The sequence below is a fragment of the Anolis carolinensis genome, unplaced genomic scaffold (assembly GCF_035594765.1).
Source record: "Anolis carolinensis isolate JA03-04 unplaced genomic scaffold, rAnoCar3.1.pri scaffold_11, whole genome shotgun sequence".
Taxonomy (NCBI): Eukaryota; Metazoa; Chordata; class Lepidosauria; order Squamata; family Dactyloidae; genus Anolis; species Anolis carolinensis.
The window spans coordinates 19,955,150-19,967,662 of NW_026943822.1; the positions used below are offsets into that span (position 1 = coordinate 19,955,150).

Here is a 12,513-nt window from a genome sequence, read left to right on the forward strand (position 1 = left end):
CTTAGAGCTGTGCAGAAGCAATTCGGAACTTTTGCTATGAAATGACTAGTTACAGCCCAAGCAGCGTTGTTTCCGAAATGCAAAGAAGCAATCCAGTTGGAGTGGACCACAAAGGCCATCTAGTCCAACCCCATAAACAGCTAGAGCACTCCTGAAAGATGCCCATCCAGACCTCCAAAGATGGAACTGACCACTCTCTGAGACAGTTTGTTTCAAGACTGAACAGTTCCTACAATAAAATTTACCGAATATACTCGAGTATAAGCCGGCCCGAATATAAGCCGAGGCACCTAATTTTACCACAAAAATTGGAAAAACGTATTGACTCGAGTATAAGACAAGGGTGGGAAATTTCAAAAATAAAAATAGATATTGATAAAATCACATTATTTGAGGCATCAGTAGGCCAAATGTTTTTGAAACTAATTTAAGATAATAATAAGACTTTAATAAGATAAGACTGTCCAACTCTGATTGGCTTATACTCTGATATACTTGAGTATAAGCCGACCTGAATACAGTATAAGCCGGCCAGGACCTCACTCAAGTATAAGCCGAGGGGAGCTTTTTCAGCCCTGAAAAAGGACGGAAAAACTAGGCTTATACTCGAGTATATAAGGCAGTTGGAATTGCTTTTCTTGCAGCTTGAACCCATTGATTTTTTAGAGCAGCAGAAAACAAGCCTCTTCCATCTCTCTATGACATTTGCTCAGATGGATTACTGTGAGTTTGAGGCAAGTGTGAATGTTGCAATTGGCCACCTTGATTAGCATTGAATAGCCTTACAGCTTCAAAGCCTGGCTGTTTCCTGCCTGTTAATCAAGGTGGCCAATGGCAACATTTACATTGGCCTCAAACAGACAAGAGTTCTTTCTCCCACATTATTCCACAGATATATAAACCTCACAACCTCTGAGGATGGCTGCCACAGATGCAGGCGAAACGTCAGGAGTGAATGCTTCTCGAACATGGCCATGCAGCTCGGGAAATGCACAGCAACCCAGTGATTCTGGCCATGAAAGCCTTCGACAACACATCGTTTCAGATATTTAAGGGCTTTCGGAAGTCACCACAATTTCTCCCATTGGGATTACAAAACTATCGTGACTGTGTAAAACTACAACTTTTGTGATTTTATAGCTGTAAACATGGTGTAAATGTACCCACAGTGACTCAACAATGGATCCAAGGGTTGTTCTCTACCAGGGATTTACCAATAGCATTCTGACTTTTAATAAATGTATATTTATTTGGGATACCTATTTCCCATAGTAGCTAATGAAGTGCCTTAGGAATCCCATAAACAAAAGAGGGGGAAAATATCAATTTCCTCCTGTTTATGCCATCCTGCTCCAATTACACTGAGATATTAAAACTGCATCCAAACTTGGAACGGTTACTTTGTTAGAACAACTCCCAGTATCCATTGAGGAATTCTAGGCCTTAGAGCCCCCTTCTCCCCCCAACTGAGGAACTTTTCCAAATGCTGAAGAATGCATGTTTTGCTTGGCCGTCGTGACTAATAATAACTGTGGATGACTAATATCCCCTGTGAATTTGACTAATCCCCCTTTAAACTCATCAGAGCTAGTGGCCACGATCACAGCCTGCAACAATGAATTCCACGAATTAATTACACATTATGTAAAATTACAAAAAAAATAAAAAAAAACCTCAAACAAAACCCAAATAATGGTCTGATTTAATCAACCGACAGTAGACTGCTTCCAGTAGCCTAGAGTTCTAGTATTACAAGAGAGGGGAAAGAACAGAAGGAAATCCATTTCTGCCTTGCCAGTTCTCATTGCAAAATGCTCCATCGTCTTTCCTTTTAACTATCTCAACAGGCAGTATACTATAATGCAGGCATGGGCAAACTTTGGCCCTCCAGGTGTTTTGGACTTCAACAACATCCTTCCATACATGGACGATTGGCTCATAGCAACCGGCATGGCCAAACTTTGGCCCTCCATGTGTTTTGGACTTCAACAACATCCTTCCATATATGGACGATTGGCTCACAGCAACAGGCTTGGGCAAACTTTGGCCCTCCAGGTGTTTTGGACTTCAACAACATCCTTCCATACATGGACGATTGGCTCATAGCAACCGGCATGGGCAAACTTGGGCCCTCCAGGTGTTTTGGACTTCAACTCCCACAATTGTGGGAGTTGAAGTCCAAAACACCCGGAGGGCCAAAGTTTGCCCATACTTGGTATAGTGGTTAAAGAAGAAAGCAAGTTTCCAAGCCTAGGAATCCATGAACCTAATGATGCATCTACACTGGGGAATTGATGCAGTTTGAGTCCACTTTAGCTGCCATGGAATCATGGGAGTTGTAGTTTTTCAAGGTCTTTAGCTTTTTCTGCCAAAAAGTGTGGCTGCCTCACCAAACCACAGCTCCCATGATTACAGGTAAGGGATACTCAACCTATGTATTCTCTTTCCATGGCTCCTCGTTTCCCATTTCTTCTATTTTTGAGTATTTTTCTGTCATACTGATTTATATTCTGGTCTAGGTTCTGTCAAAAATTTAATTAAATATAATACCAGAAAAAGAAGAAGGGGAAAGTCAAAATAGATACGGCTGAAACGAAAATAAAATATAAGGATCGATACAGTAAGAAGCAATTGAAAGAATGCCCTTTAAAGAGAGAAAAACAATCCCAACCTATATAGACAATTCACCACATTATTAAAAGCTTTTTCCCTGTGAGCAACTAGTTCCCAAAGACAGGTCAGAATAAAACAATATCCATCTATCTATGGAAGGATAATAGAGGAGGGTGTCAATCTATGTTTTCTAGGAAGGGATCTCCATAGTCTAGGGGCAGCCATTGAAAAGACCCTGTCCTTGGGCTTAGTACAGTGAGCTAAACTGCTAGCTGCAGAAAATCCTGCCGATTGAAAGGTTGGCAGTTCAAGCCCGGGTCGGGGTGAGCACCTGCTGTCAGCCCCAGCTCCCTGCCCACCTAGCAGATCAAAAACAGAAATGTGAGTAGATAAATAGGTACTGCTTTTATCAGGGAGGTAATAAAAAGCATCCACAAAGATATGCTGGTGATTCAATTGGGAGGACGGCTAAGGACAACAAAGCTCTTTGGCTGGAGTTGAGCACAACTTTCAGATGTCGGAAAAGGAAAAGATGGGGAAAGCCTTTACCTCTGTCTATGTATTGTCTGTCCTTGTTAATTGTATAACAGCAATGTATATTTGCCCTATATGTGTTCTGTAATCCGCCTTGAGTCTTTTTGGGGAGATAGAGCAGAATATAAATAACATATATTACAATAAAATATTATTATCCCATCAGATCAATCCGAAGTCAAATTTTGTACTTTGGTCTGTCTACCTGGACCTAAGTTACATCGAGCTTTATAGACCATAAGTTTGGTTTTCGAAGGAACTATCCAAGCTGCTGATTGTATTGGGAGAGTTGGTTCAGCTTTTGGATAGTTACTTTACAATTCAGACTAAAACACATTGCAATTCCCAGATCCTAATTATCAGCTATGACTAGACCGACTAGACTTAAGTTGCACATAAGCATCCAATGATACATCTACACTGTAGAATGAATACAGATTGACACTACTTCGACTGCCATGGATTTATTTAGATCAGGCATGGGCAAACTTTGGCCCTCCAGGTGTTTTGGACTTCAACTCCCACAATTCCTAACAGCCTATCGGCTGTTAGGAATTGTGGGAGTTGGAGTCCAAAACACCTGGAGGGCCAAAGTTTGCCCATGCCTGATTTAGATGTATTTTTCACATTTTTAAGCCTTCTCTGATGATGCCTCCCCCAACTACAAATCCCAGGGCCATAACAGAGATGTGATACCCCCCTTATCTTTTTCTCTTTTGAACGATCTACAATGTAAGGCTTAACATGCTCAGTTGGCACATGTTTAAAGAGTCGGGGACAGTTGGTGGCACTAGTTTAAATGGCAGCAAGCTCTCATAGCCTTCCCTCCATGTAAACCCACTCAATCAGCAGACAACATTAATTCCTACCCTCCAAACTTCTCCCATTCTCGAAAGGTTTTGTCTTCCCTTCTAGGCAATGTATAACTGTAGCATGCTTCCAAGCATGTGCATTGTCATTAGGAATTTGCAGAGTGCTGTTCTATTGTGCAAGGAGCCAGTTTGGCAAGGAGACCAGAATTTGAATCCCTGCTCAGCCTCAGAAACCAGAGTGGCAGGTCACATTCTCTCAGCTTCAGAAGAATCAAATGACAGGTCTGCCTTAAAGTCACCAATATTGGAAATGATTTGAAGGGACACAAAAACAACTTCGGGTTGTTGTGCATTTTCCGGGCAGTATGGCTATGTTCCGGAATGTTTTGCCCACATCTATGGCAGGCATCTTCAGAGGTTGTGAGGTATATCTCACAATCTCTGACGATGCCTGCCATAGGTGTGGGCGAAACGTCAGGAGAGAATGCTTCTGGAACATAGCCATACAGCCCGGAAAACACACCACAACCCTGTGATTCTGGCCATGAAAGCCTTCGACAACAACAACATTATTGCCTACTGAATGGTGGTGTCATACAGGCAAACATTCAGATTCTCAGGGAGGATCTACACTGCCATATAACCCAGTTTCCGAATCCAAATCTGCTTTGAACTGGATGATATGAGTCTACACTGCCATATAATCCAGTTCAAATCAGTTAATCTGGATTCAGAATCCGGATTTTATCGTAGTGTAGATAGGGCCTCACCCAGTAGTATGAGCAGCTATGAAAACTATGAAGACAGGAGTACTCCACTTGGACAACTTTGTAACAAGCAACCCTGTCCCCATTTTCAATGTTATTTCAAGAACCGAATACTGAAGACAGACCTCTGGTTAATCTTTTGGATTTGGGACACAGTAGATGTTAATATATTATTTAAACAGAGCAACTATCAATACACAACACAAATGGATAGGTCGAGAGGTTGAGACACGGATACAGACACATTAGATCATTTATGTACACGACTGCATTTGACGCATTGTTATAACTAACTATAATGTATATTGACGGGATTGGATGGTCGGGATTAGTTTATTATTGTTGGATTCTAAATAGAAATAAAATTGATAGCCCAGAGAGGGGAAAGAGTGGCCCTCATGCCTTGGATATAAGATTACTAAATGGGAAAATACTGGAGAGATATTTCCACCTCTGGATTTGTGACCGCAGTCCTAGTCATACATGTGGATATATGACACATGATATACTCAGACTAAAGTCCCATTGAGCTGAATGAGGTTCACGTAAAGGGGGAGGTAGTGGGCAAGGAACAAAGTCAGGACTGCAATCTTATTAGGAAGCAAGTCCTGCTGAATGTAAGGGACTTAATGTCTGAGTCAGCTTGCAGACAACTGAGCTGCAGAAATCATGATTCTGTCCAGCCTCTGCAGTTGGTGCATCAGGTGTGTTGGAAGCATCAGGGTGTGTGGAGGTAATATCCCAGTCCTTTGGGCTCCTTGTTTTTTGTCCTCTCCCTTTGCATTTATTTCAAGGTCGTATGAGAAATGGACTGCAATTCAACTGAAGGGGAAAGTTGTGTGGGATCTCCAGAGCATGGGGAAACTTTATGTTTGGGATGGGTGATGCTGGGTGCTGTATTGCAGAAAAAAAATTCCCTCCTATGTGAGCATTCCCAGAAGATTTCTAGTATTGTTAGACTTTTTTGTATATAATATCAATACTATTCTAAAGGCACAAGGTCCTGGCTGACCTTAAAAGCAAATTATGGTCAGCTCTGCTTAGTACTTGGGTGACAGATTGTCAATAAATACCAAGTGCTGTAGGAACTATTAGGTTGGAGGGAACCAACGAAACCACTTCTGAGCATTCCTTGCTAAAGAAGACTCTACGAAATTCATGAGGTTGCTGTAAATCAACAGGTGACCTGAGGTACACGCATACTGGATTCTCTTAAAACATTACTGCCTCCACATTTTCAGCATCTGAAGACTCCCAATTCTATTTGCTCACAGAGCTTGGAAAAAAGAGGTATCTCTGTTGATAAACATTGCTGGAGGCATCTGAGTTCCCTCAATATATCAAATGGAGACACAGCCTGATGATGCTGGAGAGCTTCTTCTTGGGATCTTGAGCTTGAGGAAAAGTGACACAGAATCATAGAATCATAGAGTTGGAAGTGACCTCATGGGCCATTCCAGTCCAACACCCTGCCGAGATGCAGGAAATCACATTCAAAGCACCCCCGACAGATGGCCATTCAGCTTCTGAAAGAAACAACTTGAAAGAAACAACTCCCAGAATCCTCTAGCTATGCCAACAGTTGTGTTTACCAGAGGATGCTGGATGCTGTAGTCCAAAATGACCTTCTCCACGCTTCTCAACTTTGCTTCATATAACTACGCTGTCTGGAGAATTCAGAGAGTTGTAGAACTGGTCAGCAGTGGAGGCTCCTTCTTTGGAGGCTTTTAAACATGGCTGGATGGCTATCTGTTGGCGGTGCTTTGAATATGATTTTCCTGCTTCTTGGCAGGGGGTTGGACTGGATGGCCCATGAGGGTTCTTCCAACTCTAGGATTTTATGATTCTCCCTTATCCAAACTGGGACCCAGAAGTGTCTGGTATTTCCCCCTGATTTTGAAATATTTATGTGTGTATCTCTATCTATCTAGAAATATTTTTGATAGTCTAAACCTGAAATTCATTTATGTGTCATAGACACTTTATATACATAGCTTGAAGATCATTTAAACAGTGACTCACATGATACAAAGTGGGTGTGCACTGAACCACAGGGCACAGGTGGACAAGTTTGTAGCATTTCAAGCGAGGCTCAGACTATAACTTTTCCCCAATTTTTCTCCCTGATACCCAGCATCTCCATGAAAAGCTGGGGAAAGCCCTGCTTTTGGCTGGTGAAAAGATGGAGAGGGATCGGGGAAAGAGGTGGTGTCACCAGGATGCTCATTTCCTCCGTCCTTTCCTCTCATAGAACAGGCATGGGCAAACATCAGCCCTCCAGGTGTTTTGGACCTCAATTCCCACCATTCCTAACAGCCTCAGACCCCTTCCTTTCCCTCCTTAATAATAAATAATAATAAACTTTATATGTACCCTGCCACCATCTTCCAGAGGGACTCGGGCGGCTCAGGGAACACTCAAGGTGTAACATGCAAGATACAAAATGCAAAAACAAAACATGAATAATATAAAAACCGACATAACATCACAATATCACAATACTACAAGTTAAAACAGTAAAATACAGTGATTGCTGCAAGTAAAAACAGTATATGATGTCAAACTAGTAAAGTGCTTAATGGAGGTCCTCGTATGTATTTGAAAAGGATCTAGATGTGGTTGAAGGCTTGTCGGAAAAACCTTGTCTTTAATTGTGTGAGGGAGGCTTGGAGAAAGGGGGCTAGCCTGATCTGCCTCTGGAGAGCATTCCAAAGTCGGGGGGGGCCACCGCCGAGAAGGCCCGCTCTACTGGAGAGGCCCTCCTCTCGGTCCCACTGCATTTGAGACGGAGGTGGGACTGAGAGGAGGGCCTTCTCGGTAGATCTCAAAGCCCGATCCGGTTCATAGAAGGAGATGTGGTCTTGAAGATAGGTTGGACCTGAAGTGTATGTAGCCAAGGGGAAAAGGAAGGAGCCTGAGGATGTTAGGAATTGTGGGAGTTGAAGTCCAAAACACATGGAGGGCCCAAGTTTGCTTGTCATAGAAGACTGGGAGAAGCCTGGAGAGGTTGAAGGAGAGGGATGGGGATTGGAGATGGTGGAACCGAGAGGAGGGCCTCCCTGGTAGATTTTAATGACCCTGCTGGTTCATAGAAGGAGATTTGGTCTTGAAGATAGGTTAGACCTGAAGCGTATGTGGCTGAGGGGAAAAGGAAAGTGTCTGAAGATATTAGGAATTGTGGGAGGTGAAGTCCAAAACACCTGAAGGGCCCAAGCTTGCCTGTCACAGAAGACTGGGAGAAGCCTGGAGAGAGATGGAAATTGGAGATGGTGGGACCGAGAAGAGGGCCTCCCTGGTAGATCTCAAAGCCAGTGCCTGTTCATAGAAGGAGATGTGGTCTTGTAGATAGGTTGGACCCAAAGCATATGTGGCCGAGGGGAAAAGGAAGGAGCCTGAGGATGTTAGGAATTGTGGGAGTTGAAGCCCCTGAGGACCACTCTTGCCCTCCTTCCCTTTACCTGAAATCGCTGTAGGGGTGGATGATCCAGAACCCGGCGGACTTGACCCTCTCCTGCTCCCTCTCCACCGCCTTCTGGCTCCCGAACATCCTCAAGGAGAACTTGTTGACCCCGGGCTGGAGCATGGCCCCGAACTGCCTGTGCATGAAGCCGCGCTGCTGCTCGTCCTCGGGGCTGATCTGGTCGCCCCCTCCCACTGAGCCCGGGGGGGCTTCCACTTTGATGGAGGCCGACGCCGAGGAGGACTGCTGCTGCTGCTGCCCGTCCAGAGGAGGAGGAGGCGGCGGCGAAGGGGAGGAAGGAGAGGCCGCTCCATCCTCGCCCAGACTCGGGGGGCTCCCCGGAGAAGCCGGCTCCCCTTGGCTCCCGATGAGCCTCTTCTCCTCGCCGGAGTGGTGCCTCCCGGGCAAGGAGGAGAGGCTGCCTTTGAAGCGGCGGCAGTCCCCGTTCTTGGCGCCGTCCGAGGAGGAAGGACCCCCAGAAGCCTCCCCAAGGCTGCCAGGCGGCTCTCCTCCTTGGGAAGCCAGCGGCTTGAGCTTGAAGCTCTTGCGACGGGCGTCCTTGCCTTCTCCTCCTCCTTCTCCTTCGTCCTCTTCGTCCATGAGCGAAGCCTTGTTGCCGATCTGCTGGGGGAGGCTGTACAACCGCTTGCGCATCGACGGGGGAAGCTTGTCCATGGCTTTTGGGGGGTGAAAATGGGGAAGAAGGGGCAGGGTCTGTCTCTCAGGCTGTCTTCAAGGGATGTCTTCAAGGGAAGGAGGCTTCCTCACCTCCGGAGCCTCCATGCTGGCCTCTTCTCGGCTCCCAAAAGCGAGGCACACCCCTCTCCTTGGCTCCTCCGCCTTGGGGTGACCCTGAGGGCCTCCACTCGGGCTCAGCGCCGCCTCCCGCCTCCTTGGCATCGTGGAGACGTCTCCAAGTCTGGCCACATCACGATCCCTTCTGATAAATAAGGATAATGTAAGAAAGGAGCGGCTCCAAGGAGAAGCAGGCAGCCAGCCAGGGGTCACCTGTGCCCAAGCCTTGCGAGGAGGAGAAGAAGAGTCATCAATGGGAAACCTTGTCTGGAAAGGGTTTTGTCTTCTTCAGCTCCGACGGCGGCCGGGGAGGAACCATGGAGAGCAACCTGCAGCCTCCCTGCGCCTGGCCGGCGGGGCTGCTGACATCACCATCCTCCTCCTCCTCCCCTTCATCCTCCTCCTTCCCAGGCCCGCCACGATTATTGCTGCTGCTGCTGCTGCTGCCTCTGCCGCCGCGTCCGTCGCTGGTCCGGGGAATATTCATGAAGCCAGCTGATCCGATTGGGTTGCCATAGAAGCCGGCCCCTGCCAATGGGCTGGGCCTACCTGGGCTGGCAGCGGGGCTTCTTAAAAGGGCAACGCCTCCTCAAGGGAAGGAGGGGGGAGAAGATGAGGAAGAAGGGGAAAGCCACTCTTGTACCTTGGAGAGAGAAGTGCCTTCTTCCTGAAGCTGGAATACAGTATTTCCTGCCTTTGCCACCCATTGAAAAACATCCCAATAGTAGCACCCTGTGACTCCTGCAGTCCTGGGTTCAAACCCCTGCTCCATTTGCCTGTGATACAGCATCAATTGCCAAACATCCCCCATATGATACATAACTCCAGACCTGGGTTGGGATCCATAACCATAACAGTGACAGTTTGTGTACATTCATACTTTAGTGTAGATGCTCTCCTGTGACCTGCAAGAATCTAATATTGCCCACAGCCAACGTGACACCTATATAGCCATTACTATTTATCATTATTAGTGTTAATATTCTATTTTTTATTATTGTTAGACTCATAAAGGAAAAAAGGTAAAGGCTTCTTCTGACGTTAAATTTAACTGTGTCCAACTCTGGCGGTTGGTGCTCATCTCCATTTCTAAGCCGTACCTATTGATCTACTCATATTTGCATGTTTTCGAACTGCTAGGTTGGCAGAAGCTGGGGCTAACAGTGGGAACTCATTTCACTCCATGGATTCAAACTTGCAATGTTTCGGCCTGCAAGTTCAGCAGCTTAGTGCTTTAACATCTGTGTCACCGGGGCCCCCTAATGTGACACCTATATATCCATTATTATTTATCATTATTAGTGTTAATATTCCATTTTTATTATTATTAGACTCATATTAGACTATTATTAGGGAGTCCCCAATTGCACAGCGAGTTAAACCACTGAGCTGCTGAACTTGCTGACCAAAAGGTCGGCGGTTCGAATCTGGGGAGCAGGTTGAGCTCCCGCTGTTAGCCCCAGCTTCTGCCAACCTAGCAGTTCGAAAACATGCCAATGTGAGCAGATCAATAGATACCGCTCCAGTGGGAAAGTAACTCCATGCAGTAATGCCGGCCACATGACCTTGGAGGTGTCTATGGACAACGCCGGCTCTTTGTCTTAAAAATTAAGATGAGCATCAACCCTCAGAGTTGGACATGACTGGACTTAAATGTTGGGGAAAACCTTTACCTTAGACTCATAAAGTTGGAAAGGATCACAAACGACATCCAATCCCATCCCATTCTGCCAAGTAAGAAGATGAAATTACTATTATATTATTGGGTTGCTCTGAGTTTTCTGGGCTTTATAGCCATGTTCCAGATATCCAGAGTCCAAAACACTACTGGCCCCAAGCATTTCAGATAAAGGATTCCTGTTTGGACATTGGGTGTCCTTGGGCAAGTCTCAGCCCCAAAAAAACCCATGATTGGTTTAGGGTCTCCAAAAATCAAAAGCAACTTGAAGGATGCCTGCCATAGATGTGGACGAAACATCAGGAGAGAATGCTTCTGGGACATGGCCATACAGCCTGGAAAACTCACAACAAGCCATGAAAGACTTCGAGAACACATCGACCAAAAAGTAACTTTCCCAAAGCTCTGCTTGCCAATAGCTAGTCTATGAGTAATGGCTTTAAGCTGAAATGTTGACCCATTTTCCCAGCCTATTCTCTCCTTGGACTAATCCATCACAATGCACTGAGAATAAAGCATTTATGTGGAAAGAATGGATTGATCCAGGTAAAAAAAGAGTTCAAGTGATTTATTAAAGGAGGATTTCCCCCTTTCCCTTAATTCCAGTCGGCTAGGAAATACCGGCCTGGAGCTAGACAGCATGGCAGGATATGGAACCCTATCATTCATTAACTAATATTTTCAGACAAGAATGATGTACTATATTTCCTCCTCCAGACACAGTATGTCTTAGATCCAATTACTGTGTCAAGCAGTTAGACAATAATTATACATAAAGTGTTGGAAAAATCATCTAGGGCTTTATCTCAGTAGCAGGAAGGAGATACAATGTAGATTGTGCTGAAATTACTACATAGCGGGGTGATTCTGAGAGTTATAGTCCTAAAAGTAACTTTCCTAAGTCTTGTCAAAGGCTTTCATGGCTGGAATCACTGGGTGGCTGTGAGTTTTCCGGGCTGTGTGACCATGTTCCAGAAGCATTCACTCCTGACGTTTCGCCCACATCTATGGCAGGCATCCTCAGAGGCTGTAAGATATATACGTCTTTCATCACCATGACCATGATCTTCCTTCTCTTGCCTAGTGGAGACCTCACAGCCTCTGAGGATGCCTGCCATGGATGTGGGTGAAACGTCAGGAGAGAATGCTTCTGGAACATGGTCATACAGCCCAGAAAACATACAAAAAGCCAACTTCCTCCATCACCATGGCCATGGTGATGGTTTCCTCCTTTCCTCCACTTGCCTAGAGGAGACCTCGCAACCTCTGAGGATACCTGCCATGGATGTGGGTGAAGCGTCAGGAGAGAATGCTTCTGGAACATGGCCGTACAGCCCAGAAAACACACAACAAGCCAACTTCCGCCATCACCATGACCATGATCTTCATGGTTTCCTCCTTTTTTTCCACTTGCCTAGTGGAGACCTCGCAACCTCTGCTGTGGATGTGGGTGAAACGTCAGGAGAGAATGCTTCTGGAACATGGCCAGACAGCCCGAAAGACTCACAGCATCCTAACTTTCCTAAACTCTGTGCAAGTATGAAGATTTCATTGGACTTGGGGAAGGAGAGGAGGAAATGTCAAACCCATTTCAAAGTCTAATCAGAATACAGTAGAGTCTCACTTATCCAACATAAGCAGGCCGGCAGAATGTTGGATAAGTGAATATGTTGGATAATAAGGAGGGACTAAGGAAAAGCCTATTAAACATCAAATTAGGTTATGATTTTACAAATTAAGCACCAAAATATCACAACAAATTTGACAGAAAAAGTAGTTCAATACGCAATAATGCTATGTAGTAATTACTGTATTTACAAATTTAGCACCAAAATATCACGATGTATTGAAAAC

The 12,513-nt window shown here is 45.3% G+C and overlaps 1 protein-coding gene across 2 annotated transcripts in view; it reads right to left on the reverse strand.

Annotated features, from left to right (window-relative positions):
- The window catches only part of hcn4 (hyperpolarization activated cyclic nucleotide gated potassium channel 4), an 83,985-nt gene extending 74,541 nt beyond the window's left edge, over positions 1-9,444 (reverse strand). For both annotated transcript variants that reach the window (XM_062963456.1, XM_008121016.3), the window contains exon 1: positions 8,185-9,444. In XM_062963456.1, coding sequence (XP_062819526.1) covers positions 8,185-8,861 — 677 coding nt within the window. In that variant the 5' untranslated portion in view covers positions 8,862-9,444. The remainder of the gene's footprint in view (positions 1-8,184) is intronic.
- Positions 9,445-12,513: the final 3,069 nt, after the last annotated feature.